The sequence below is a fragment of the Polyodon spathula genome, chromosome 4, assembly GCF_017654505.1.
Source record: "Polyodon spathula isolate WHYD16114869_AA chromosome 4, ASM1765450v1, whole genome shotgun sequence".
NCBI lineage: Eukaryota > Metazoa > Chordata > Actinopteri > Acipenseriformes > Polyodontidae > Polyodon > Polyodon spathula.
Window position 1 is genome coordinate 24,789,447 of NC_054537.1, and position 27,473 is coordinate 24,816,919.

Here is a 27,473-nt window from a genome sequence, read left to right on the forward strand (position 1 = left end):
CTCTTGGGTATCCCAAGTGTCTTTTGATTCACTCCTTAGGCTATCCATTACCTGTTTTGATTGCTGAAGGGCCCCTGCTCAATGGGCAGCATGCTGTCTGGCCAAGGTGCAGTCTGATTGGGTGGTACCTGCTGCTGGGTAAACTGGGAAGCTGACATTCCCATATCCAGATCAGGTTGGGCTAGTTTTAGAAGTTAAAGACTGGTATCAGATTCCAAAACACACAATTCATTATACAAAAAGTGAACTCGGACACAACAATTACAGAACAATATCTAATCAAACAGATGTTAAAAGGAATAGTAGTGTAAATAATATTTTTGTTTACCGGTTCAGTTCCTTGAAACTACTACAAGACACACCACTACCAGTACATGTTTCAGACTTCTACCAACACCATACTGTACCCAATCTATTCATAGATGCATTTGTCAAGTTTTATTTTAATGCTGCTAGTGATGCCTCTTCACAACATTGCACAGTATCTTAATTCATACAATATGTCCTAGTTTGAAAAAAAAAAAAAAAAAAAAAAGTAGTAAGTGGTTTCAGCTTACCCATACCCATTATTTGAGATATCATCTGTCTCGGGCCAGACTGGTTGTTGGGCCTCATCGGGACCCCTGGCGCTGTGTTTCGGACCATGCCTCCAGCTCCTGGCTGCATTGGTCTGTTGATGGTGCCGGATACTGCCGAGTTGGTGCTGTTGACGACAGCGCCCAGAGGCCCCCAGTCTCCCGACGGCATGTTGGCTCTCGGAGGGTTACCACCGAGCATCCCTGTACAAGAAGCAACTAAACTGAGATCCAGCCCACAGCAGCAAAAACATCCTCTAAAATCGGTTTGAGACCAGAGCTAGACACAGGTTTACATGTGCATGTACAGTAAGGTGGCAGGAGTCAGTGCAAGCATAGCAGGCTCTATATATAGTGGGAGCTTCAGCCGTTTGCTCGAACGCACTGCAAACTTTTTGACAAAGAGCTGCATGTTATGTGGTTCCTGTGACAGTAAAACCAGGAAAGGGGAGGGTCAAGTCGTGTGCGGGTAACCCTTTGCTTCCTTCCTCAGGAAGTGAATCACTTTTGCTGTATTGTACGTCAATGTCTTTACTTTCCAAAGAAGGTAAGAAATCCTCAGAATATAACAGCAGTCATTGCACTTGTTTTTAAACGTTTAACAAATGCCCATATTATGCTACAGATCATTCCTTCCGATTTTAAAAACAACATTTTTTTGTGTTTTATCTACTATGAGACTAAAGGTGTAGAAGCAGGTTAAACAGCTGTTTTACCCTGAAATGCAGGGAACCACGGTAAGAGAAGCTATTCAATTAACAAGACCGGGAAATTACAGACAGGAAGGTTCCGATTCTCGTTTATTTCAGACAAACCTCAGGTCGGGGGAAATCCTTTCTTTTTCCACTAAAGGAGAAACCCTCTGCTAAGAAATTACAGTTAACAAGAACAGTTATTTTGGTAATATATTTTATGGCAAGCATTTTTCTTTATATTGCACACCAGAATAAAAGCAAAACATAAGGACTAACTAAACTTTATGAAAAAATACAGAATCATGCATGATGAATGTGCATCATCTCTGACATGACTGTGATATTTTATCATTTCAGTATTTTCAAATAACCAAATCCAAAAGGGGATGCCAGACAAGGCTACTATTCAAATCTACAGCATTATAAAAATCTGGACTAGAGAAACCTCAAGTAATTGCTCATTCATTTAAATGATCCATTTGGCTACTTTGGATAAATAAGTTCCTGAAATGCTGTCAGAGGCAGAAATAAAAAGCAATACGTTAGGAAACAGACTACATTAACTTCCCTCTGGTTCTGCCACCTTGAAGACTCTTTCTAAATGGATAAGCTATACTAATAAAATGTCACAGTTTGCATTTTTATACTGATTAAAAACAGGCCTCAAATACAATTAATTTTCATGTTTAATGTACAGTAATTGTATTTGGGGAAATGTCCCAAATAGATCTATGGTATGCTAAACTTTGTTTTGTAAGGTTATTATCTTGAAAGCTTTTGCACATTTCAAGATAACCTTGATGGCCCAGGGAATGTGGTTATATTTTAAATATTTGCAACAACTCATTGTACACAGCAGGAGGCAACTGTAAATATGAAGAATGTTATTAAAAAGGAATGCATCTGGGTTAACTAAAAAGCAATTTGACAATACCAACCTGTGTTTATTAAATTTGCTTGGCCTGACATCATCACCTGATTTCCCATTATTCCCTGCTGGGACATGACCGAATACGGACTGTTGTTTCTCATGGTTTGGAAAGGTCCTGAAGAGGCTTGAGTCGGCACATTGACGTCCATGCTACGGACAGGTTGGCCTCTGCCAGGCTGGCCTGCCCTGGGGTTACTGAAGGCTGCAACAGAAAGGACACACACAAAGCTTTTTCACTAAGCCAAAGTACTGCCACAATTGTGGCGATATAGAATAATAGACAGGTTTCAGTGAGTTAGAGGAAAATAATTTCATCCAGGGTTTTTGCGACACCATAAATGATTTATAAACTGTCACAGAAAGCAGAGATGGAATTGTTTTCCTGTAACTCACTGAAGAGGCCCATCTATTATGTTTTATAAAACATGGTTACCCTTGTGATGCTAATATTAAAGACGACGAGGTTCAGCAGTACAGTTCGGGGTTTTTCTTTTGTGTGTTTTTTTTTTTTTTTTTTTTGTAATTATGTTTTTTAGTGCTGTACAGACGTTCTATGTTGTTATCTGTTTAGTTTCTCCGAGATATGAATGTACCAGCTTTACGTGTTTATTTATTTATTTTTTTATTTACTATTATTATTATTTAATGTATTCTCATTTTGTTGATCATTAATGGACATTTCTGTACTGTGGGTGTTATAGGGTGATAGAAAATGAGACATTTTGTGTTTGAATTGAAAGTGATGGTCTCGAGGAGTCAAATGGGTCAAAGTTCAAGTATATCACTTTTTGACATCACTACTGTAGTATCACTTTTTTTCAGGATGCCAATATAGCCTTCATCCATAGATACATAGATAGATAGATAGATAGATAGATAGATAGATAGATAGATAGACAGACAGACAGAAAACCCAACACTACCAGGATGTTGCCATTGAAATAATAAAGTCCACTTTATTAAAAGCATTTGGGTCCGAGATCAAAGTAATTTGCAGATTCATGAGAATTTTTACTGTACCACACACACACCTTCCTTCACAGCCTGTGATTACATCTTGTCCTGGAGGAATCTATTTAAACTGAAACTAACTTACCTTTCAAATCTTCACCTTTTGTTTTAGAAAACGGCAGTAAACTCAAAATGCATTAACTTTGTTCCATCTCCTTTAAAAAATATAGGTGCTGGAAACCCCTCCCCACCGCCCCTTTCCTGTTTTACTCGCCACTGTGTTGTGTTTGCTTGTCAAGTACGGTGCGTGGGTGCTAACATGTGTGGGAGTTGGGGGGAATGCCTGTTATTTATAACATGCATTTAAAAATCAGTGGTTTAAATACTGCTCACATACAGTACATGTACACTAGCTTTGACTGCACAAAAGTCTAAAGAGAATGTAAACTGAAGGTGTCTCTTACAGTTTTTTCTTTCTCCCCACCACTATCCATGTTAAACATGATGTTTTTTTGTTTTTTTTTAAACTGATTTTTATGTTAATGAAATAAGCCTTGCTTTTTTAAAGGTTTCAGACTGCTCAACTGTTTCATCCCATTTCTCATTATTGCCATATAGAAAATTCTAGGTCAAAACTACATTCACTCAGCATCACTGCTCCACATTTTTTTTTCTAATTAAGAGGTAGAGCCACAATGTCACATATATTACAGATTGAAGCAAAATAAATGTAAAAGCAAGAAAAAACTCTGATTGTGCTTGTGAGCCTGCAGTGCACTACAGTAGCTGTTTACCAAGAAACACTCAGATATCAAGATAGTTGTTTTTACTCTGTACAAGAAAAAGAAAATAGGTCAAAGTGAATAATATGTTATTTTTTAATTGACAAAATAATAGGAAAGAACATTACGATCACTAAAACTAAGTGCATCAGCATTTAAAGCACAGGTACACTGGAGAAAATAAAAAAAAAAAAAAAAAAAAAAAAAAAAAAAACAGTACCGCTGGTCAAAAATAAATACCTCATGGATTCTAGTCTTTGGAAGCACTGTATAAAAACATATTGAAAATCATGCAACCATACAATGTTTTTATTTCTTTAATACAGCAATAAATCAAATATCACTTACTGCCTTGCAGCATGCCAGGAAATTGTTTCTGTGGACCCAGGGATGCAGCAGGACTGTTTTCCCCGGTGATCTGAAGGATGTCGTTGATGATGGCTTGTTTGTCCACCGGCGCAGATACAGAAACAGGCCGGGTGTCAGAGAAAAGCTGGGGCTGGCTATTCTGCAGGTCATCTAGAATGTCATCCAATTCACTCGACTGAAAAAGAAAAAAAATCACAAGCACAAGAAACATTTATTACAATTACATTGATGATGTCTGTAACTTTACCAACATTTTCAAAACTCTCTAGCCCAAATCAAATCATACTTAATTAAGCCATTCAAGACTGCACAGGATTAAAAACCCATCAAGCCTCCCTATGCTATACTTTTCAACCAATTTTGGACCGGTCTCAAAAAGAAGCCTTCTTCATTTTAGCTGTTTTTACTGAAAATGAATATTGTGCAGTCTTGCCTACCAACACAAGAGGGCACTATACTTAAAAAAAAAAAAAAAAAAAAAAAAAAAAAACAACACTTCCAATAGAAGATTATTTGGTAGCTTTAATAAACTGCAGTTTTAGGTATGCCAGTACTGAACTTCCCTTTTCCCTCTGCTAGTAACCTTTGAACCCAATTTCTCTAACACCAGCCATGCAATAGCTTATTCACTGAAGTCACACACACACACACACACACACACACACAATGAATAAAGACCTTTTTGTTGCTAAGCTGGTAAAAACTGTTGAAATTTACATGGCACATTCAAAAAACAATACTGGCAGGGTTCGATTTCAATGCAGATTTATATGCAAATAAAAACAATAATCTCACTTTCATGAAAATGTTGAAACAGTGTCTGATGAAAAGACTGACAGGTAAACTGAATCCCCAACATTCTGACAATGTGCAAAAGAATGTCCTTACCAAGGTTCTTCATAATTGGGTAAGCAGTTCTGATACAGTATGCAAAAATTTAAGCTAGACATAAATGAAGACACAGAAACGGACACCTCCTTAAACCCTTATATTCGGACACTAATGGCAGTTTCATACCTAGTTCACTTTCAAGTGATTCGAATCGTAGTTCACTTGCAAACAGACTCATTTTTTTCAGGTTTGCTTCAGTTTGTTTCACACCAGAAAAATTCAAGCAAACTTGCATTCAAATTTGTCTGTTTGGTTCACGTGCAGACAAGTTCTACTGGTTTCACACTGCACTTTCCAAACGCATACAGCTCTCTTGACAATGTGGTGTGGTGAACTTAAACGGAGCAAAGTGGCAAACGTACAAGTCCACTTTCAAGAGAACCGAGACGACCATTTCAAGTGGTTCTCAGATGTTTCCCATATCACTCCAAGCTAACCAAACCGCACCTCAATCTGCATCAAAGGGTCAAACTTACTAGGTGTGAAAGTGCCCTAACAGAAACAACAAGAAGAGTAGCTTCACCATATGCCTGTTACCAGGGGTATGCATTCCCAGTGTGGGACAATAAGGGCCTTTTGTACAGTAAGGTGACAGTTTGCCTTAACAAAAGGTACACATAATTGACAAAAGACCCTATACAGAAAAAGCTGGTAGACAAGGGCATATGCAAAACTGCTGCACTGCTCCTACTGGAGACAGGGATAGTAATCAGCATTCACTCAACTGTTACTTAGCCTTTCAGTCAGTGAGAAACTTTGTTTACAGGAGCGAGAAGGGTGAGTGATAAGATCAGTCAGAAACTGTATCAGCTGCTGACGCATGAACCAAAGTCTCTGCTCATGAAACATTACTTACAGATCAGGGCTTTTTTGTGAACAATGGGATCAATGGGACACTGTTAATTCCTCAACGCACACTGTATAAAATAAAACCTGACATTTATAATGTCTATTTCTAAAACAAGTTGTTGGTCTGTTGTAGAACACCTTTTATTTTAAAATGTATGATAAACTCTGCTGTTATGTCATTTGGTGGGGGAGGGGGCAATAAATTCAACATGTACAATTAATTACTCAATGACGGCTAGTCACACCACGTGTTGATAATGTATACCCCAAGTGACTGTATTCCAGCCGTGTACCTCTAAGATGACAACTGTATGCTACAGCAAAGAGTGGCCAGTGCCCTTACAGTTTTTTGCACTTACTGTACAACTCTAAACATATGTACGGCACCTGCCCCAGTGCATATTTTATGTTATATGTATGTATGTATTGGTGACAGGGTGTTATATTATTATTATTTAAATGTATGTATTTGGTCACTGTTGTTCTACATAGGCAGGGAAAAACTGATTACCTGCCAAAGCAGTTCACGTGCAGACTGTGCCTGGCTATGACTGAATGGTTTAACAGCAATCAAGCCAGGCACAGCTGCATAACAGAGGCATGGATCGCTCATTCTGGGTTGGTTGTTTAGAGGAGGAATGTAAGGAGCAGAGAAACTAAAAAGAGTAACAATTGTTACTCGTGCTGGCTTAATACAGCGTGATACTTGTTGTAGTTAGTGTTTGTTCAGTGTGTATTTTTGTCTTGCTTTGGCCAACGTGCCGTTTTGTTTTATAAAAACAAGCCTATCCATCACCGGCACATATCTATATGTTGCCTGTAAATGTGCCTGAACTGTAAGTTTAGTTTTCTTCATGATTTTAAAATAAATAATTGTAATATACAGAAATTTGTTGGTAATATGTGTACATATGAAGATGAATAAACAGAACATCCTTGCTGACCTCCAATCCTTTTACACAAACGTCGTGCAATAATGGTATTCCAGTTCTAAAACCTTCAAAAGGGGACAGGACATCTCTGAGCACTAAGCTTTACATTACAGCAAAACCATTAGACTTTCCACCCCTGATCTGATTCAGCGACGCAAGTTGTTATTTTTAGGGTAGCTGTATGTCACACCATTCCCTTCAAAGAAAGTTTCGCTTTTGAAGATAAACAAGGAAATGTTACGACTTGGCCTTTAACTAGGTTAAGCAAAAATATAGCAATAAAAAACCGGGCATCAGTGGGTGCAACTTTGGGGGCAATTATTTACAACAGCCCATATTTTTGCTCTCAGAATGGAAACTCCTTAACACTACAGAAGGCACAGCTGATATTTTATATTTGAACATTTGACCCATCTTCCTTGCATAGTATGTGGACAAAGTAGGATCCGGAAAACATGGTTTCATGATTATAAAACCAAAATCCTGCCCAAAAAACAATAAAAGTTCCACAAAAGAACGCTTACACGTGCAAATCAATGAAAGTAAAATGCATCCTACTGAATTGAGAGCTTTCACTGTTTTTTTGATCAGTTAAATTTCCAGGTAAGGAACTCTCCAGTTATGGCAACACAAGCTGCTTCAACTTCCACATTTACTTTTTTGATTGATTAGGTTAATTAAAGTAAGTTATTTGTACCATGGAAGCATTTCAAAATAAAATGATGCAACAAATATCATTAATCCCAGGATTACTGACTTTCAACCATTTACAGCCATATAAAGCTCACATCTCAAATCAATTCGAATTCCTGTGTCTTTAAAAAGGGCTCTATAGGTCTCAAAGCTGGGAAAATAAAGCCTGACAGCCAGCCAGGATCCTGGGCGCTCAGGGGACTTTCTGGCAGTCACAGGCAACAAGACTGCCATTAACTGCAATCCCTGCTATATTGAATTTTGTAGCCATATGGTTCATGATTTTTATAGGACTGTAGTGGCACTGTGGTCACAGTGTGTGAAACTCTAAATAAAAGTAACATACTGTAGTACTTCTGAATAAAACAATCCCACTGAAATGCATCTGCAAAAGTCACCCCACATTGTTTAGTGTTTTTTAAATATTATATATTAATTTGAAAAACTGCAGTTACTGTAGAAGCAAGTGTAACCAAACCTGTTGTGGTTTGTTTTAAATAACCAGATACCTGTAACTCCACCAGCAATAGCATTTGGATTTTTACTGGTCTGATTTTAGATCAGGAAGAACAGAAATAGCCTGCTTTAAAAGTATGTTATGTTCTTTCATCCAAATATTGCAGAGGCCACACTTACTGCATTTGAGAGCCAATATTATATCCTTGACAAGGGCCCAACTTGTTCCTGAAATAATAACTCAAAGAATAAAAACGCTGTGTGCAACTTTCAAGAAATATCCAGTTATTTATCAAACGGGAAATATCCAGGTGCACTTAAAGGGTACATTGGAAGCGTTTTTTTCATTACAGATGGCCAACTAACGTACAAACACAAGGTACACAAAAGTATGTTAATATTTGTTATAATATTAAACTTTTTTTTGTTCATAAAAAAAGTTATTTAACAAGATAACATTCAAAACATGTTGTACAGCAAAAACATTTGTAATCCCTTGAGAATGATTGTTGTTTTTGTAGCAAAATAACTCAAAACCAGGATGCTTGAAACAAGGTCATCCGTTAGCCATAGATTCCAATTTACTGTGTACATGGTGTGTGTGTTTGTGAGTATTTTTCTGGATGCAGTAGTTTTTTTTTTTTTTATATATAGTTAATTTTGGTAATTTTTATTTTTTGTTTGCTTTGTATTTCAACTATTTTGATACAGTATGTTTGTACAGTTACAGTTTCTATTAGTACATATTTATGTTGGTTAATTCAGTTAGTTTTAGCTGAAAAACGTTTGGTGAAAATACAAATGTAATAACACAACTGTAAAATGCACCGTAAATGCTTTGATCTTAATGTACTGTAGAGTGTTTTGAGCTTGAGAGTCTTTTGAAAGCATGTACTGTGTTGTTTTAAACTAAGTAGTGTTATGAATGTAACCAAACCTTTTTTGAAGTGAGTGTTTTGAAAGTACACTAAAAATGCTCCCCAGAGTGTTTTTTTGCGCAAGTGTTTTAAGCGTACTATACCAGTATATAGCGTGTGCATGCTCTGCTGCAGGCATGGGTGAGGAGGCAGAGCGGGACAGTAAGCATGGAGGAAGAACTAGTGACTAAGACAATGATGAAAAAATATTTAAGCTGAGCTAAAAAACAACAAAAAAAAACATTATGTGTCAAGAACAAGTTCTGTGTCGATCTCCTGTCTTTTACAATGATTTCACAATGAAATGGGGGCCCACAAAAGGTTAATCCGGCCCTGCCCGCAGCTTTAGTACATCATTACAGTATTTTTGATCCCTCATTTGCACTGCATCTCCACCCTGTTTTTACAAATTTCTGCAGGAACGCCCACAATTATATATTCATTTAAGGCTAAAGTGCAAATAAGAACTGTGGCTGCAAAGCATTCGTTAAAATAATGCTAACAGTGTTGCATCTGATTAGTACATTTCACACTACACTTCCAACTGGTTTGCAACAATTGCGACGGACACAATACTTTAGTACATCTACCCCTTAGTGTAGAAAATGCATCAATTGCTCAGATATTTCAACAGGTACACGTCAGCCTCAAGAGGTTTCATGAATTGACTTTGTGTACTGCACATTGAAAACCACTTTGTTATAGGAAAAGTAGTGATTGGTACTGGGAATGAGGGTCAGTGTGTGAAGCTTCTGGATGTTTGTTCTTTTAAAGCAAATTTTAAATGGCAAAAGACATTTGCCAATTTTTCCCCACTGTAAATGAGAGACTGTAAAGAAAAGAATACTTACTCAATAAAAACATGCACACATCACAAGAACAACATTCAACCTGTAACAATATTATGTATTTATTTATTTATTTTTAATAGAGACCCAGGACTGCCTGTCGTAACCAAATCGATCTGTAACGGATGGCACTGTCTTTCTCTAAGTTCACATTTTATAAAAGAATCTTGCAGAAAAATCAACACTAGCCCTTCAGATCAAACTGGTAAAATATAGACATGACTAGAAAACATCAACCTTACCTGTTCTGATCGCTCATAGCCCGGATCCTGTTTCTCCGTCTTTGTGTTTGACTTCTTAGTGCTACTACAAGGGTCTATCTTGCTCTCCCCTAAATTAATGTTTTTCTCCTGTAAACCAGTATCATCCTTATCCAGTAAATAGCGAAGAAGCGCATTCTCTTTCTTCTTGGGGCTCATTGGCTCCTGTTTAATTGTCATTTCGGTGCCAGGACCTGTATTGTTGCCTTCCTGGCTGAGGTCTTTTCCTGTGGCTTCTGCTGTAAGTTTGGCCAAGTCAGAACAGCTACTGTTTTGTAAGAGTCTGTGCAAAATCTTATGCTTCTCCTTCAGTGAAGTTCCATGCCCCAGAGATCCTCCAACCGACTGGTTGCCCCCTACTATGGCATTGCCCATGGAGTCCTTGTTATTATAGTCTCCGCTAGTACCTGGTAAAGGTGAAGAAGGTTCCATCTGATTGGACTTGGTGGTTAGCAGCTGCAAGAGTTTTGTGGGCCCCTTGCCGTCATGCAGTCGGTTTTGTGCCTCGGTCCTCTCTCCGCTGCTGAATTGACTATTTTCGCCATTGTCCTTCTGCTCTCCAGGATGGCAGCTCCCCTCCTGTTGACTCGTCTCTGAGGGGGCCTGATCCCCAAACAACCCAAAGGATTCTTTAAAGTCTGAGCTGCTCATCTTGGTCAGCGGGTGAGGGCTGATGTTTATGGGAGAACTCTGCGCATTACCTAATTTCCTGTCGGGTGAACTTAAAGACTGCCCGATGGTGACCCCATGGCCTTCACTGAGGGCCTGAAGTGCATTAAGGGAACTGCTGGTATAGCTATGGCTGTTTCCTGTGCTGCTGCACAGTCCTGCTGGCGAGTGCAAGCTTCCTGCAGGGGAGAACTGAGTGGGGGGGATGCGTGGGCTGCCCGTCGCGCCGGGGCTGACGCGGTGCCTGGGAGACAGCATTGAGTTTTGCTGCCCATGGTTCATGCCAGGACTGTTTTGCGACGGGCTATTCATTTTGAGTGCATAGTTACTACCCTGAGGAGTGGCCGCCTGCATGCCAGGAGAGTGGTTCATTACTCCCTGGCACCCAAACCTACTGCCCGGCATCTGCCCCATAACAGTCTGATCCTTCGGCCCGCCAACAGCTCTGAAGTTTGTATTGCTGCTTACAGTCATATCCTGACCTGGCATTCCAGCAGGCATGCCTCCCTGGGTTGGTGGGGTCATTGAAGTGACAGAATTCATTTGCTTTCCTATGGCTTGTCCCGGCATATCCTTGTTCATCCCGCAAACATTCTGCTCTCTGCAACATCAAAATGAGAGAAGAAAAAAATTGAAAATAAACTTTACCCCTCCTATTAAGTTCAGCATTTAGGTACACCTGTTATGTTTTGGGTCATATTGACCAGATGCAATTTCAAACTGATTTAAAACAGCCTTAAATTGATTAAAAGTTTTTATTTGCAAAGGTTTTACTCTTTTATGCTCTTTTAGTCCAGGAGCTGTCATAAAACTTGTTTGACTGCCAGCCTGGGAGCTCCTTTTTTGGAATGTCTTTACCAGTGAGATGCTGTTGCAATACTGACAGAGAAAATTAGACTCTGCCTTGTAGATATATATTGTTTGATTGTTTTTTTGTTTATAAGTATCTCCAGACAGGTGCAGCTATTTCCACAGGTAATAATACAAATATAATAATAATAATAATAATAATAATAATAATAATAATAATAATAATAATAATAATAAAATAACAAATTAAAGAAGTTTGTTTTATTCCTGCACACAAATCTACATAGATAAATGCCACGGGTCACAGTGACCCGAAACATCTTATTTGTATACATCACCTGTTCTAAAAAAATAAACAACTCAAAGGTTCTGTTTTCTGTGTATTCGATCATGACCCCAACTTAAGAAAAGTCATAAAATATTATACAGAAAATCAAAAGAAAAAATAGCATTTAAGCTAATTGGAAACTAGTCGGGTCAAATAGACCTAAAACCTAATAGGAGGGTTAAATAAAGTTTGTAGTTTGAGATACTATCACAATATTGACTACAAACATTTTTCTATAATTCTTGTTCCGGTTCAGGATTTCCCTGCTAGCAGTTACGCATTTTAAATGTGCTTTGGCAATTTCCACGAAGTGAAAGAACAAAGACATCACTGTGCAGAATCTGCATTCTAACATCAAAAATACAACAAACATGATTATACTTAAATGAAATTAAATGTTTTAAGGTGTACATTTCCAGGTCACCTGACAACTTGTCGTTTCACATCCAATTTCTATACAATTTTGTCATTGTTTTTGTTTTAATTTTAGACTGTAAAAAAATGCATCTTGGAAAATTAAAAACATGCCCTGTGGTTTTAAAAAGAAACTATTTCAAGCTGCTGGATTTCAAAATGTGATAGAGAATGAAATTTACCTTTGTAGAATATGTAGTGACATATAAAGCTGCGGCTCATTTGTGGTTGGAAATCGCACAAGTTTGCTCTTTGTGTGGGCAGTGACAATGGTGCCGTCGGACAGAGAGAACCGATACGTGGGACTGAAAGCTTGTCCTTGTCTCAGAACTTGGTATCATAAAAAGAATAATAAAAAAATAAAAAGGTAATTAAATTTGTCAAAATAAAACTGTACACATTCATTATTTAACAGTGCTCTGAAATTCAGAAACAAAAGCAGTATTACTACATTATGCCCCCCCCCCCCCCCCCAAGGGTTTTTTTCTTCATTTTTTTTTTAAGTGAACAGCTGTTTTTTTTTTAGAAATTTTATTTTACTTTTTTTTTTAAAAGAAGAAAAACATAATGTTACACAACGAGATTCAAATCAAAATCGCTTATGGAGGACTTGAAGTATATGACTGTTGTTTGGTTTTAGTTTTGCAAAATGAACAGGTGTTTTACCTCTTTGAAAAGAGAAAAAAAAAAAAAGTCGGAAAGAATGGCCCTAATGTGTGTGACATTATGGTTTACAGTTTTTTAACATTTGATAAATAAAACTACATAGTGCACTGTGTATATTATTGACATAGATAAAAACAAAATCAACCTTTTTCATAAAATATTTTTAAAAATTAAAACACAGAGACTTCAGTTGACGCTAATGCACTTGTTACCTTCTTGATGATGCCGCTTGGCGAATGACATTTCCCCGTCGTTCTGCAGGTGAAACCTCTGAATGCATCGTCTCACCAAGTCCTCCCAGCCAGGTTTCATTGAGGCTCGTAACAAACTTGTGTCTAGTGATGTAATCTTGCCTAGTGTCAGAGAGGAAGCAAGTTAGGAAATACCCTACCTAGGAGCAGACTGAAGTGTATCAGGTACTACAGCAGACTAATAACAAGTACTCCATGTGCAGGACCACAGTAGGGGACAACCAGTCAGCAAGAGGCTATCTGGGGCAAGGGACTACACTGAAGGAGACCCATGTTTCACAGCTTGATAAGTTTGTTTTGACCAGTTCTTTGTCTGGCAGTGGGTTGACGTCATGCAGGGAACTTCTCAAGTTATGAGTGGCAGCAGGAATTGATTCGGAAACAAAGTACAAATAAACTAAACATGCCTGCAGTCATTTTTTAAACACGACATTCCTCTCAATGACATCCACTGAACACTGCCAGGACAGATAAGGACCTAGTTATTGTCCAGTGGAACCAAAAAACAAAAGTGCTTCACTATAAACCAGGGAACAGTAGTCCACAGAAGTGCAACAAGGCAAGCTTGCCTGATTCTGATTAATCCTTGTTTGCAGTGCCAACCCTCCCCATTAAGAGTGCATCAATGACTACTTACCATTCATAGAACAGTGACAGTCACTACAGCCTTAATTACAAAGGTAGAGTATATGATATTATGAACCACATTCACAAAGATGTATCCCAGTGCTTAGTTTATACTTTAACTCATTCATTTGTTTTCATTTTAAAAGGAAACTAAAGGTGAATGTGAAGGTGCTTAAATTAACTTGACTTATTTATTAAAGCTCAGTAACACAAATGTTTTGTTTTATTTATTAATTATGTATTATGAAGTATGTATTAATTCAGCTCTGAAACCCACTAAATATGTTTATGAATCAAAATTACCCTTTATGCTTTCCAAACCTATCCCTGTATCGACTTTACCTTGCAGATCCTGCCTCGTGGTAAAGCTCTCATGAGTTGGAAGGACTGGCCTTTCCTTCATAGGAACTCGTCTTGCAACACATATCAAACAGGACTGCAAATCTGTAATGGAACAGAACATTTTTCTAATAGCAGGTAATTGACATTCATTTCCAATTGCTGTCTCCATTTACTAATAGAGGACAACATGTGCAGTTGCCATGGAAAAGTAGCAGCCTTGTAATGGAGATGATTATCAGAAAAGCTCACAATCAGGATGGTGAATACCAAATCGTATTATAGGGGCTAGATGTACGAGCCACTGATCATTACTGGAAGAGTCCAGCTTATACTGTTTTGCACCTGTCTCTGCACCTGTGCATTTTAAATAGAGAGCACTTAATAGAAGACGATACTGTGTGTACCTTTGAGCATTTTTCAGTGGTTAATTTATGCTACAGCCATACATTTTTTTTTGCTGGTACTAATCTTATCTTTATCCAGGATTCTTAGTGCAAAAAGTGGTTTGCTGGTGTAGAAAAAATGTGTACATCTGTAAAATGATGAAGAGTGACCTTCACATTTTATCTCATTATACTACACTGTTATATATAAAGGACTTCTCCTGGTTGTGTTGCACTGGACAGGTAGTTATTTTAGAGTGGCCAACTAATCCTTTATTTATTTTTTGACAGCCAACCAGCACTGCTAGCTCAAGGGGGTTAAGTGACTTCAGTATCATTTTTTTGCCTAAATCAATCCACCCTGTAACCCACCCTACATATACTTGTGTTATTTTGGGAATAAAAACATTTATTTAGTTATTTTCTCGTGCTGACTTAACTACTTTTTAGCAGCTGCTTCGCTGTACGGTGGTAAATCTCTGATTAGTGTTTTGATATTAGCTGGCTCCCTTCCTCTTAACACCTCGAGTGTTTTTTTTTTTTTTTTTTTGTATTGATTTTTGGCACATGGCCACGAATGGCATCAAAGCTGAAAGGAAAAGCTGTGACAGTACCTGGCAGGAAACAATCTGCAAACGGGCCAAATAAAAACAGCAAAACTCATTTCCAAAAGGTCCCACAGAACAGAAAAAAGAACACACAGTATAATTAAAGGGTTCCCCATTTCAGGTCAGGGTTAAGGACTGTGCAGTTATTTAAAAGGAGGACCAGCAGTTACAGAAGGAGATGTAAAGTGTAACCCTGAGGTTCATTTGGCTCCCTTTGCTCTTTGCCTCCTGGTGTGTCTCTCTAGCTCTGGACCATGTGATTACTTAAAAGGTGCTTGGACTCTGTGACACTTTCAGTTGCCCAATATTTCCTGTGGGTTACATGCACAATGAAATATCTGGAAAAGTATAATAGTTGACTTATTGCCCTTTACACAAAAATAATAATTCAATGCTTGTTTGTAGCACCATGCTTAAATTTGCCAAACTTGTAAGTCAGGTATACAAATATTTAGGCTAGTGTTTTCATACTGATATTGTATTTCATTTGGTCGACAATTTCACCTTCTCCTTCTTCTTTGATGGACTTTGGTTCGGAGACAGCAAAACACTGCATAGTTTCGTAGTTCTGATGCGCTTCCTGGTTGTCATGGCCCTCCTCGTCTGAGTCACTGGGAGGTTTGACCAGCATCCGACAGTTAAACGTGTGGCTGTTCCTCCGCGGGTTCTCGTTTGGCCAGGGTACCCCATTCACTTAAAAAAAAAAAAAAAAAAAAAAAAAAAAAAGGGGATGCAAATTTAGAGAAATTAGGTCTCCAAGTGGAGAGTAATGGCAAGGTACATTTATATAGACAAGATAGCACAACATCACCTCACTAAAATATAAGCATTAAAACCTGTGCAAAATGTTAATGCTGAAAAGTGTCTTTTTCACATACACTGATGAATTTTAGGGTTTTCAAATAAACAAACACATTTGAGAAAATTTCTCCTTTGAAGATAGTTGGCCATAACCTATTTTACAACTATTTATCACAGACTAACTGCATGCAAACCACAAAAACCACAAGCAAATGCATTATTTAAATCTTGATAAACAGTGTCAATTTCTTGCAACCTACAGGTGTCTAAAACAACCCCACTCATATCATCAGGAAACAATACCCATATGATAAAATGCATTTGCTGCAATGATTTACTTTTTGAAATCTGGCACTGCAGTAACATTCCGTAGCTATTCATTTTACTCAGCAGATGACAGCAGCTATGCACAAAACAGTATGAAGGGGGAAGAACTGCATTCGTGCTGCAGAGCAATGACTGTGGGTTTAACCCTGCCACATAAACACCAGCACAAAATAGCACTTTCAACATGGGGCTTCTGATAGGACTATCAGTCGCTACATAGGACAATCAATTACTAAATAATTGTTACAGAAAACAAAAAATGGGACAGAAAATTAAGAGTACTAAATATGAAAGCCAACAGTGACACAGTGAGGATACAAAACTACAAAAAAAAAAGACTCAATAATAAAAAATAAAAAAACACATGTGAATGAAAAGGAAACAGAGCGATACATAAATACAAAAGCAATAAACAAGCAAGTAATTGTGGTGTATAATACAGTCTTGCAATGCTGTGCTGGAGCCCTTACCTAGAGATTTAGGCAGCAGGTTTTTGATGAACTCTGCATGATCCCCCACGTGCAGGACACTGTACACACTGGTGTTCATGAGCTCCTCCTGGTTGTACCTCAGGTACTGGGTCACATTCTCAGACACAAACACAATGTTTCCCTCGAGGTTCACTACAAAGAAGAACCCATCTAAGGCCTGCGAGATGGAAATAAAAATGCATAAATAAATGAATGAATCCATCATCATTTGTGATATACCTCCCTACAACACATGCATACAAAAAAAAAAGAGCTGTTCTTAACAATTTTAACCTTTAGCCACTCTGTTTAACCTTGTGTGTCCCTGACTTAATTTGCAAAAAATTAAAATAAAAAAAAAAAATTAATTCAGCAATACCAAAGTACTTTTAAACACCAGTATTTACAGAAGGATGTTCTGTTTGTGTGACAGCACAGCAACCTCAAACAGCTGAGAGAGAGAGAGAGAGAGAGAGAGAGCGAGCAGATCAGAGAGCTGCATCTGTAAATACCACATAGTTTAAAACCACTGCTCCCTGTAACAGGCCATGGCCACAAGCACCAGATGATTGTACAAACTAGGGCAATATAATTGAATGAATATGGCCCCAAGTCAGCCATTACATAAAAGCTGGTTTCAATTACCTCATCAAATGGCATCATTCCCTATGGAAATTCCAATCACGATAAATGGCCTCATATATTTTATGACATGCAGTTGTGGCCAAACCAATTAAAAAAATATCCTGCCACAACTAAATGATTGTAAAATTAGTTAATGCGCACTAGTGTCTAAAGAGACAGCTAAAACACAAAGGTAAAATATGTTTTTCATTTGACTTTCTTTACCCAATTGACATGTACTATTACATTCTAGCAGGAATCCCCTTTATAGGCCTTCTTACCCTTTCAGAAACACCTCTAAGTGATGCTGCAATACACTGTACTTGTGCATTAATGCCAAGTTGGTGTTTGGCAAGGCATATGTTTTTATAAAAACATCAGCAGAACTTTTTACTGTTTTTATTGTATAGTTCAGGTTACAGTAAGATTAAAAAGTGGCAGCATTTCAGTCCCCCACTGTTTAGATTAGAAGCTAGAACACATTTTTTTGAGTTTCAAATTCTTGTTTGCAAAACTGTTGAATTTCAGCCTTTCACAATGCATAGTTTAAATAATAGTTAAAAATAAATAAATAAATAAAAGATCTTTCACCACAAAAGACTCTTGGCTTAAACAAACAAGTGAAGAAAAGAGCTCAATTTACCAGACAAAGTTGCTACACAGTATCCGGAGATCTAAAGCTGTCTTAACAATCCTATCGGCACCAATACTCCACTTTGGAAAACACTAAGCTTTTCATGGTTTGCGGAGGGTGTTGTAAAAACAGCGAAAACATTTTGACAAGGCGGCAGTGTTTAGCATCTATCCATTCTACAGCCATGCAGACTAATTTATCTGACTGTTTATGACCACTGAGAGTAAAGAGCAATCAGTGGGTTTACTTTGGCTGCTCTTTGTCACCCAGAGCTTTTTAAATCATGCCAATGACTGCCCTTGCATGAAGGGATTGCACTTCCCTTGCCTCACACACATCAGAAGACAACACTACAAGCAGAAAATAGTATATTTAGTAGTAGTTGTATGTCTATATAGTGAAGTTTGCCCACACAGCCTAAAAAAATCAACTGACAGAACAGATTAGATACTAAAACAGGAGAAAACTAAACAAGATTAAGAAGGCTTTAATGTTTATTGGGTTACACTGATAGCTTTAACATGTTGTGTTTCAATGCTTAACAAACAATCCAACCACCTACTATTATACTTTCCATTTTTACAGCAATTTCTAAAAAAAAAAAAAAAAAAAATATGATTTGCAAATGTGCCAGCTTTCATTACACCGTGTAACAATTTTTTTTTTTTTTTTGGTTCCTGGGAAGTAAGTGTTATTTCCTAATTGCTTATGCCTCAAAAGTATAGAAAATGGCTATTATTCCCTACAAACTTTGCTTTTGTGACCAGGACAGTGATATTTTGAAATTAACCTATTTTCCAGAACATTCCAGATAGATTCAGTGCTGAGTAAACTTGGAGTAACTTCTAGAACTTTCTAGAACTTTCCAGTAATATAAATACTAGTATAAATACAGGGGCCTTAAGCCCACCAGTTCAGTTTAGTTCCAGCTGCCTAAGTGTATACATATCTGCATTTTTCTGAGATGGCATCAAGAGGCTGCAAGCATCCGGCAGACGCATTTTGCTATGTCTGCAGCCAATTTATCGAGACAAGAGTGAAAAAGTACTCCGTGGAAGCATCTGCTAAGATGTGCGAGGCCTACAAGGCATATTTCAGCATGTCTGTCGGGGATCAAGACAAACCCTGGGCACCTCATTTCACCTGAGAGCACTGCAAAAAAAAAAACTCTGGAGTAAGATGGACAATTGTTGCTCAGAATTTTATGTTATAAAATTTGTTAATTCTTAAAATTGTAAAAGTTTTTAATTTTAAAATGTTTTACAATTTTCAATGTTATTGAAAAAATATATCATATGAAAAATGTTGTGAGAATCTCTTACACATTAGTCATGGGTGAAATAAATTTATTTTTGTAGGATGGTACAGAGGGGAAAAGAGAGCCATGAAGTTCGCTATCCCAAGAATTTGGCGGGAACCCACTGACCACTCAAGCAACTGCTACTTCTGCATGGTGGACCCTTCCAAACGTCGGACTGGCAAGAATGCACCTGCTATCACGTATCCGGACCTTCCTTCATCCATTGCCCCGGTGCCACACTGCCATGAGCTCCCCGTACCCACTCGTCCGGACAGAGCAGCCGTCTTCAGAAGAGAACAGCAAGTCAGAGAGCAAGGAAGACGTTGTAGATCCAGATGACAATTTCAGAGGTGGAGCTGAGGAGAAAAACCCATACTACCCCAACCAAAAAGACCTCAACGACTTTATTAGAGATCTTGGTCTCACCAAGTCCAATGCCGAGCTTTTGACGTCTAGGCTCAAGCAGTGGAACTTGTTGGATGAAAGTGTGCAAGTCGCAGATCAGAGATAGCGTCACCAACTTTTTTCCAGCTTCTTCACCCGTCAAGATGGGCTCTGCTTCTGCCACAATGTGACCAGTCTGTTCGAGGCAATCGGAAACGCCTGTAACCAGTCATAGGAGACTTCAAAATGGTGGCATTCCTGATGGGTCTCCAAGGCGGTTTTACCAAGTTTCCCTGCTATCTTTGCCTTTGGGACAGCAGAGACACCAAGGCGCACTACCACAGGCGGGACTGGCCACAGCGGACCGAGTTCTCTGTGGGGAGGAACAACGTCAAGTGGGAGCCACTTGTGGAACCCCGGAAGGTGCTGATGCCACCACTGCACATCAAATTGGGCCTTATGAAACAATCTGTCAGAGGTCTAGATAAGGAGTCGGCAGCCTTCAAGTACCTTCAAGACTTCTTCCCTAAGCTGTCTGAGGCAAAGGTCAAAGCCGGTGTCTTTGTCGGACCACAGATAAAAAAGATCCTGGAGTGCAATGAATTCCCCAAGAAGCTCACTAGTAAGGAGAAAGCGGCTTGGAATAGCTTTGTCGCAGTGGTTCGGGGCTTCCTGGGCAATCACAAGGCCGAAAACTATGTGGAGCTGGTTGAGACTCTGGTGAAGAACTACGGCACAATGGGCTGTAGGATGTCCCTCAAAGTCCATATCCTTGATGCTCATCTTGATAAATTCAAGGAGAACATGGGAGCGTACTCGGAGGAACAAGGCGAGCGCTTCCACCAGGATATACTGGACTTTGAACGTCGCTACCAAGGATAGTATAACGAGAACATGATGGGAGACTACATTTGGGGGCTGATTCGTGAAAGTGATTTACAGTAACTACTCACTTCTAAATCTTTTGTAGTCATTTTTGTATTACTTTAGTATGAATACATGTTAATTTGGATTCATATGTTGTTTTTTTTCTGACTTTATGTGAACGAAAAGACACAAATTTGTCCGTTTTCTTGTTGGAAATAGGTAAATTTCAAAATATCACTGTCCTGGTCACAAAAACAAAGTTTGTGTGGAATAGCAGCCATTTTCTATACTTTTGAGTTACAAGCAATTAGGAAATAACACTTACTACCCAGGAACAAAAATTGTGTTACATAGTGTTATTAACCCATTAACGTCAAGAATCGTTCAGTTATGTTTCAGAAAGTAATGTAAGCTAGTTTGCATGAACTACTAATAAAATATCATCCACACAGACAGATACCACTCAGTTGGGGTCAATGCAATGACATCAGGTCATGTAGGTCACATGTAGGTAAAAAAAAAAAAAAAAAAAAAAAAAAGACCTAGATGTGACTTAAAGAGAATGCCCTTCTTTTCTATGTATGCATTCCCCTTGGATGTTGATAGCTGCTGCTAATGTGGCATCACTACTCTAGGCCTTGGATTTATACTCAAAACATTACAAGGGCTGTTAAAGATTACTACTGGTGCTCCTAATTGGAAAAAAAAGAGGCCTGTAAAGGGCAGGCGTGAATCCCGAAAGCGTGCTCTCACCTCAAGCATCATTGGTCCAAGGGCATCTTTGTCAATAACACTTTGGCCTGTCGACGACACATCAGCCTTTTGCACCTCCTCTTCATTGGCTGCAGCAGCTTGTTCTGCAATAAAACAGGAATTGGTACATTTTACTTGGCACATTACTCCACACATTACTGATTTTTCACAAAAGAAAAACCTCCTAAAAGATGAACAGTAGTGCTTGACCCTAATTTATTTTAAAGGCTTGAAGGTTCTATTTTAAAAGTCCAATCTGGGTGAGAAATTAGCTCCCTTATTGTGGATTCTGTGAAGTAGAGAGCTTTCCAATTATTAATGTGAGAATCCCACAGTGCATTTGGAATAAAGAAAGGGACTCAGTCCAGCCCCTCTGCAGTGCTACGATACAAATTACTCTTAAATGACGTTCTTAATGCCAAGGCATCCCATGGCGCTGCACAATAAAATTGCAAAACACTAAGGAGCATGATATTATAGCCAATCAACTACAAATGTGACCTAAATGCTTACTATGCTGCTTAACATCCTTAACCTGTTTTATGTTTTATACATTAATTTACAGTACCAGTCAAAAGTTTGAGAACACTTGCTGGAAACTAGTTTTTTTTCATAATTGACAATGTTTTACGTCGTATACGTTTCTGTAAATACTTGAAAATGAAAACAAATGTTACAATATACAAAGCAAAACATAAGGAGTATCAAAGTAATGTTCAAGAAAATTGAAAATTGCCTCTAAATCTTGGATTCCTCAAAATAGCCACCCTTTGCCTTAATAACAGACTCACAAACACGAGGCATTCGGTTAACAAGTTTCAGCATGAAATCACCAGGCATGTCTTCCCAGCTCTTCTGCAGCAATTCCCAGAGATGTAGGGCACTTGTGGGTAGCTTTGCTTTGACTCTTCTGTCCAGTTCGTCCCATACAAGTTCTATGGGATTGAGGTCTGGAGACTGGGCAGGCCAGGTCATTAGATTGAGTTGTCCTTCACTTTCCTTCTTCGCCAGATAGTTCTTGCACAACTTTAATCGCCGGTTTCGCAGACTTGTGACTCGAAAGAACTTGCTGTCTGATTCTGAGTTCACCCTTGGCCTGCCTGACCTTGTTTAGTCCTCGCGAGTGCCAGTTTCTTCAAATCGTTTGATGGTCTTGGCCACTGCAGTTACAGACACTTGCAAAGTTCTTGCGATTTGTCTTAAAGATTGACCTTCATTTCTTAAAGTAATTACAGACTGTCTTTTTTCTTTGCTTAACTGAGTGTATTTTGCCATTTTCTAATCCCTTACAATTAGGAATGACAAACTTGTGCCTATGCTACCTATATTTATAGTAATCATGGACCCTCACTTGTTAACAATAATTGGTGACAAAAGGTTAATTAGGTAACATGCTAGTTAACTCAGAGAACATCTAACAAAGACACTTTTATACTTAGGCCAGTGTTCTAACATCTTGTTATACACATTTCAGACTTTTAACTGACTTGGGCTTCAGACTGAAATCCCCTTGCTTTGGGTGACCACTTCATTGAAATTGACAAGATTTACATTTTCATTTAAAAATAAAATTTTTGAATGCAGTTCACTTATGATTATCAGCTTATATAAGTACACGGATCATATAATGAAATATTAAGTGTTTATAGACAAGTTTATACAGTTACGAGCATATATAATCATGAAAAACCTGGTTTCAAGCAGGTGCACTCAGCCTTTTAACTGGTACTGTACATGTGGATCTAGCCCAGCAGTTTTAACATATGGACAACCATCTTCTTTACTGACACAATCACATTTTTTACTACTGAATCCACATGCATGGCCTCTATCAGCAGGATTGTACAAATATGCTACTTTTACTGTTTGTTTTTGTATTGCATGCAAGCTAATATTAGCCTAAAAAAATGATGTGTAAAACCCCAAACCCTGTGCAGAACACATGCAATTCAAATTGTGCATCTCACTGTATTATCTGACTATTTCTTTAATACGGACTTTATTATTTTTAACTTTGTGTTACAGAATAAAACAAGGCGTGATCTTATTACACATAAGGTGCCAGTGTACACTGCGAAACATACAGTGTCTTAAATGGGTTCTGGGAGATAAAGTCAACCACAGAAAGCCAACTGCACATCTGCACTCAACTAAAATTAGAAAATCTGCCATATGGCTAAGCTAGGATTGCAGCATATTCCCCTTTCATTAGACAACAGCATACAACGAAAAAGCAGGGCCCTTCCTGTGCTCTCCAAATGTGTTTATCTGTAACATTAATGCTCTATATATCACTGGGCTGATGAAATCTCCTGCAGTGCATAGCAAAACAGCACAGCTGCACTTTTTTTTTTTTTTTTTCAGGGTGTAATTATTCACTGGGTACTCAGAGGGAGCATGGCTGGGCTGCTAACTGTACTGTGTGTGTGCTCTTTCACTCCCTTTCTGTCTATCTCTCTGTTAAGGTAATAGGTTTTGTTCAAAGTGCTGACAGAGTCGCACACAGCCAATCCCAGCTCAGCCCTGCCTAGTTGCTTTGTTTCCAGCTCAATGCAAGGGGCTGCTGAAGGGCTGCTATACTTTCAACACTCCTCTGCTAGTCTTTGATGGATTAAGTGTCCTTGGCCACTGATGACCAATCTTAAAAACACAGATTTATTTATTTATTTACTTATTTATTAACTATTCAGAAATGAATCACAGGGCTAATGCTATAATAACAATAGCTAGCAAAATAAAAAATAAAATAAAGAAGTACCATACCTTGATTTTTTGTTTGTTAGTTTTAAAATGTAAGTATGTTAAATTTGTATTAACTGATTTTAAACCTAACTTAATATCCTTTTCACAGCATAGTTCAACTTAATATGTGAAATTCCTGTTCCCAGCAGTAATATCAACACATCCCTTAAAAGAAGTGCTATCCACTTCATTCTTATCTAGCAAAACGACCACTGCTACACCTTTTCATGTGTTAAAATTGTGTTTAATTTGGGCTATTGAGAAATTTTAATTACAACATTATAATATGAAAGGTTGCTACTGCTTCCTGGTACCTAACCCCTACATAGTTTAAAAAAAAAAAAAAAAACTATAAAATTAGACCATTCAAATCAAGTGAGCTACTGTACAGGTACCAGGATGTAGCAATTTATAGCATTGCATTTGAAATATGTGCATATCACAAACTGATGTAATAATGTATATTGGAAGGAAAAAAAAAATCTTCCCAATATATAAGGACCAGTGACAATCAGAGGTAAGAAAATACATTGGTTATCGCTTGTATAACATGTCCTTTTAAGTTGAAATATTTAACTTCAGGGTCATTCACCTATCCAGCAGTCACTGTAAAAGAAGGCAGAAGCAGCATTTGTAGTAGAGTAAAGAATAAAGAAAACAAAGTGGAGTAACATTGAGGTGTGAGCTGCTCCACAGTTTTTACCTTTAAAAGACTGAAATTGAATAAAATGTACTGCATTACAAATGTCGAGCAGTGACTAAACAAGACTGCTGCAGAAGCTTTCTTCACTCTGTGTGTGTGGAAATTGCCTTAGCTCTTTAATACTTGATTTGCATGGTGCAGTGGAAGACTTGTGTATGCTGTCTGCATGTAGGTAATCTTTTAATAAGTCAAAGCTCACTTAAGGGAAGATAACATACACCCCCTTCTTTCATTTTTCAAAGGAAACAGACAAATTTGTTCAAATTAGGGATCTAGTTTCAAACGTGTTGACAATTAAATATGACCTGCATTCACTGACCACTGCAGGTCTTTATATCAATCAATTGACTCTTGCCTCCTGCCGTACATCAGAGAATGAAGTACTGTTGTTTGCTTTTTTGACATTTATGTTGTAACCACTATAAAGTTTCCCAAAAATCTCTTTCAGTCCTATGGTGCTGTTTGTTCTGCAATGGGTCACTAGGAACCAAAGCTGTCACATGTTTATTTTTTTGTAAACCATCTGCTTTAAATTGAATAGCAATGTTTAACAGAGTTGGAATAATAAATAGATAACATCATTAATCACAATAATTTTACCGCGTTGAAAAGTATTAGCGATAATTACAATTATCTTCCGTGACCCAATGAAGCAGGAAGCGGCTTTGCACTGATCAGTATGCGATACTGTACTGTCGCGTGACGCTTCAAATATGCTCTGTGTGCGCATGCGTACATTGGAAAGTTAAGTATTGATTTTACACAATATGCTTTTAACTTTACGTAATGGTTTCATTTTGGTAATAAGTTGTACAATGGCAAAGCATTTATTTTTAAACATAAAAACACGAATATTGTAGAATAAAAATAAAACGCTAGCTCACTGTAAAATTACTGTAGAACAGTGGAACTTTTAACTATTAAACAAACATTTTGAAGCAGGATTTTTTTTTTGTTTACATAAAATGAATTTAACTGCAAAAACAAACAAATAAAAAAAGGGGCTTCTGACGCAGCCTATGCACGGCACGGAAAAAAAATAAGCAGGTGCTCAGAACCTTTGGTGTATACTGTATATCTGTTCCCATGGTGATGCTAAATAAAGGGTGTAAAAAAGGGTGTTTGCATAAATAGAAGAGAGTTAACTTGTAATACAAGGATAGGCTGTTTATTTTATTAAACTGTCTGCATACAAGCGCGACGTTGCAATGTATATATATATATTCTTATTCATTCCGCGACGTGTTTGGAAACCTTATTATATTATATTTATATATATATATATATATATATATATCGGATCTTAGATACTCGTAGGCTGTCGCTAACAAGTAAAATAAATATTTTATGCTTCCCTACGAAGGGACATTTTTGTTTGTTAAATTAAATTAATCACCGTTCTTTTAAAAAACTTCCAATATTTGTAATGAAAGTAAACATTCTCGAATTAACATAAAACTACATAATTTATTAAGATGCAAATTACAACAGATGTATTTTTATAGTCACTTTGTTCTGGGCACCCACCAGAAATTTAAAAACTCGACAAATATACGGTCTAGTTTTTTTTTCTTTTTTAATTCTAAACTCACTGACAGACTGGCGGTTGTCATGCTGCTCAAGTATAAAATTTAATAAATTACAATAATTTTATATATTTTATTTATTCGGCCGATAATCATGATTATCACAATAGTTTACATAATCGACAGCTGAAAATGTCATTATCGTCCAACCCTAATGCTTAAAACTAAGGTCCGACCTTCCCAAAAACAATACCAAAAAAAAAAAAAAAACCCACCAACAAAAAATAAATAAATAAATTGAGGATTAAACAGTATTTCACGTAGCAGTAAGTGGTACATAATACAATCTCCCAAACAAAAGCTTGAACAATTATTGCACAAGTGGTTCTGTGGGGGAGTATGGAGCATGCAGAACAGCATATGGCTAATTTGCATATAATGCAATCTTAAACTCTCCCCAGCTGCAGCATTTAATTTCATCAATACTTCCACAGCAGCAAAATAAATAAATAATAATAATTAAAAAAAAAAAAAAAAACAAACAAACAAAACACTATGCTTGCATTTCTTTTAAACTGTAGAAATGAAGTACAGTATTAAAATAAATGAATCATTTTTAAATACATTTGTACAAAAATTGTTTTTGAAAATTAAGCAGAACTATAACAAGATAAATAAAAGTCAAAACAGATTCGGAAACCCATTATCGTTTCTGAACGCCTTTTTTATTTTGTACAGTTACCTGTACTAAAATTGTTGATTTTGTAAAAGATTTTGCTAGATTGGTCTGCAAAAACAAATGCAACACTATCACAGCATACACACATTGTTCATCATTGTTCAAAATATCTGAACAGTAGCAATATCTGCCTTCAAAATACAACCCTGGTGACTGATCTACAACCTTAAAGAATACTGAAGAGATTCAGAGTATTCCGTTTATTGCATCTACAACAGGTAGACTGTCTGTGCCACACATAAATATTTAATGAACTCCCAGGACACATGGCCTGATCTTACAGTCCATACCTGATATAAAAATATGTCTTTTTATATGCCAGAATGCTGGAACTAGGGGTGCTGCAGCACCACTTG

The 27,473-nt window shown here is 37.6% G+C and overlaps 1 protein-coding gene across 4 annotated transcripts in view; it reads right to left on the reverse strand.

The window, feature by feature from the left end:
• The window catches only part of LOC121314347 (nuclear receptor coactivator 2-like), a 114,270-nt gene that overhangs the window by 14,965 nt on the left and 71,832 nt on the right, over positions 1-27,473 (reverse strand). For 3 of the 4 annotated variants that reach the window (XM_041247496.1, XM_041247499.1, XM_041247498.1), the window contains exons 5-15: positions 21,408-21,511; positions 16,846-17,023; positions 15,752-15,940; positions 14,257-14,358; positions 13,249-13,389; positions 12,553-12,700; positions 10,132-11,419; positions 4,283-4,478; positions 2,209-2,403; positions 558-779; positions 52-181 (exon numbers count right to left, since the gene is read on the reverse strand). In XM_041247496.1, coding sequence (XP_041103430.1) covers positions 52-181; positions 558-779; positions 2,209-2,403; positions 4,283-4,478; positions 10,132-11,419; positions 12,553-12,700; positions 13,249-13,389; positions 14,257-14,358; positions 15,752-15,940; positions 16,846-17,023; positions 21,408-21,511 — 2,893 coding nt within the window. The remainder of the gene's footprint in view (positions 1-51; positions 182-557; positions 780-2,208; positions 2,404-4,282; positions 4,479-10,131; positions 11,420-12,552; positions 12,701-13,248; positions 13,390-14,256; positions 14,359-15,751; positions 15,941-16,845; positions 17,024-21,407; positions 21,512-27,473) is intronic. The other variant, XM_041247497.1, reaches the window with a different exon arrangement.